We start from the raw sequence: 319 nt of genomic DNA on the forward strand, positions 1-319 counted from the left end.
TGATGATGGTGATGATGGTGGAGGAGCCGGGGCTGCTGGGGCCGGGCCCGAAGCTGAGGATGCCGAGGATGATGATGCTGACGATGATGATGATGCTGCCGAGGCCGAAGGCGCGGCGCTGGCCGCGCGGTTCCTGGCGCTGCAGCTCGCTCTGTCCGGGGCGCTGCGGGCGCTGCCGCCGCCGGGGCCGCCGGTGGCCGCGGTGTACGCGCCGCTCGAGTACGCGTGGGAGCCGCACCGGCGCTTCGTGCGCCGCTTCCTGCGCTCCCCCAAAGCCGTGCTGTTCCTGGGCATGAACCCCGGGCCGTTCGGCATGGCC

At 72.4% G+C, this 319-nt stretch overlaps 1 protein-coding gene across 1 annotated transcript; it reads left to right on the plus strand.

Moving 5' to 3' along the window:
• Positions 1-4: 4 nt before the first annotated feature.
• On the plus strand, positions 5-316 carry LOC121351870 (single-strand selective monofunctional uracil DNA glycosylase-like; the record flags this gene model as incomplete). The annotated part of the gene is made up of 1 exon (XM_041464274.1): positions 5-316. A coding segment is annotated over one exon (312 nt), but the record flags the coding sequence as incomplete, so codon positions are not given.
• Positions 317-319: the final 3 nt, after the last annotated feature.

This window comes from Pyrgilauda ruficollis, unplaced genomic scaffold (genome assembly GCF_017590135.1).
Source record: "Pyrgilauda ruficollis isolate IOZ18807 unplaced genomic scaffold, ASM1759013v1 scaffold17706, whole genome shotgun sequence".
Classification (NCBI taxonomy): domain Eukaryota; kingdom Metazoa; phylum Chordata; class Aves; order Passeriformes; family Passeridae; genus Pyrgilauda; species Pyrgilauda ruficollis.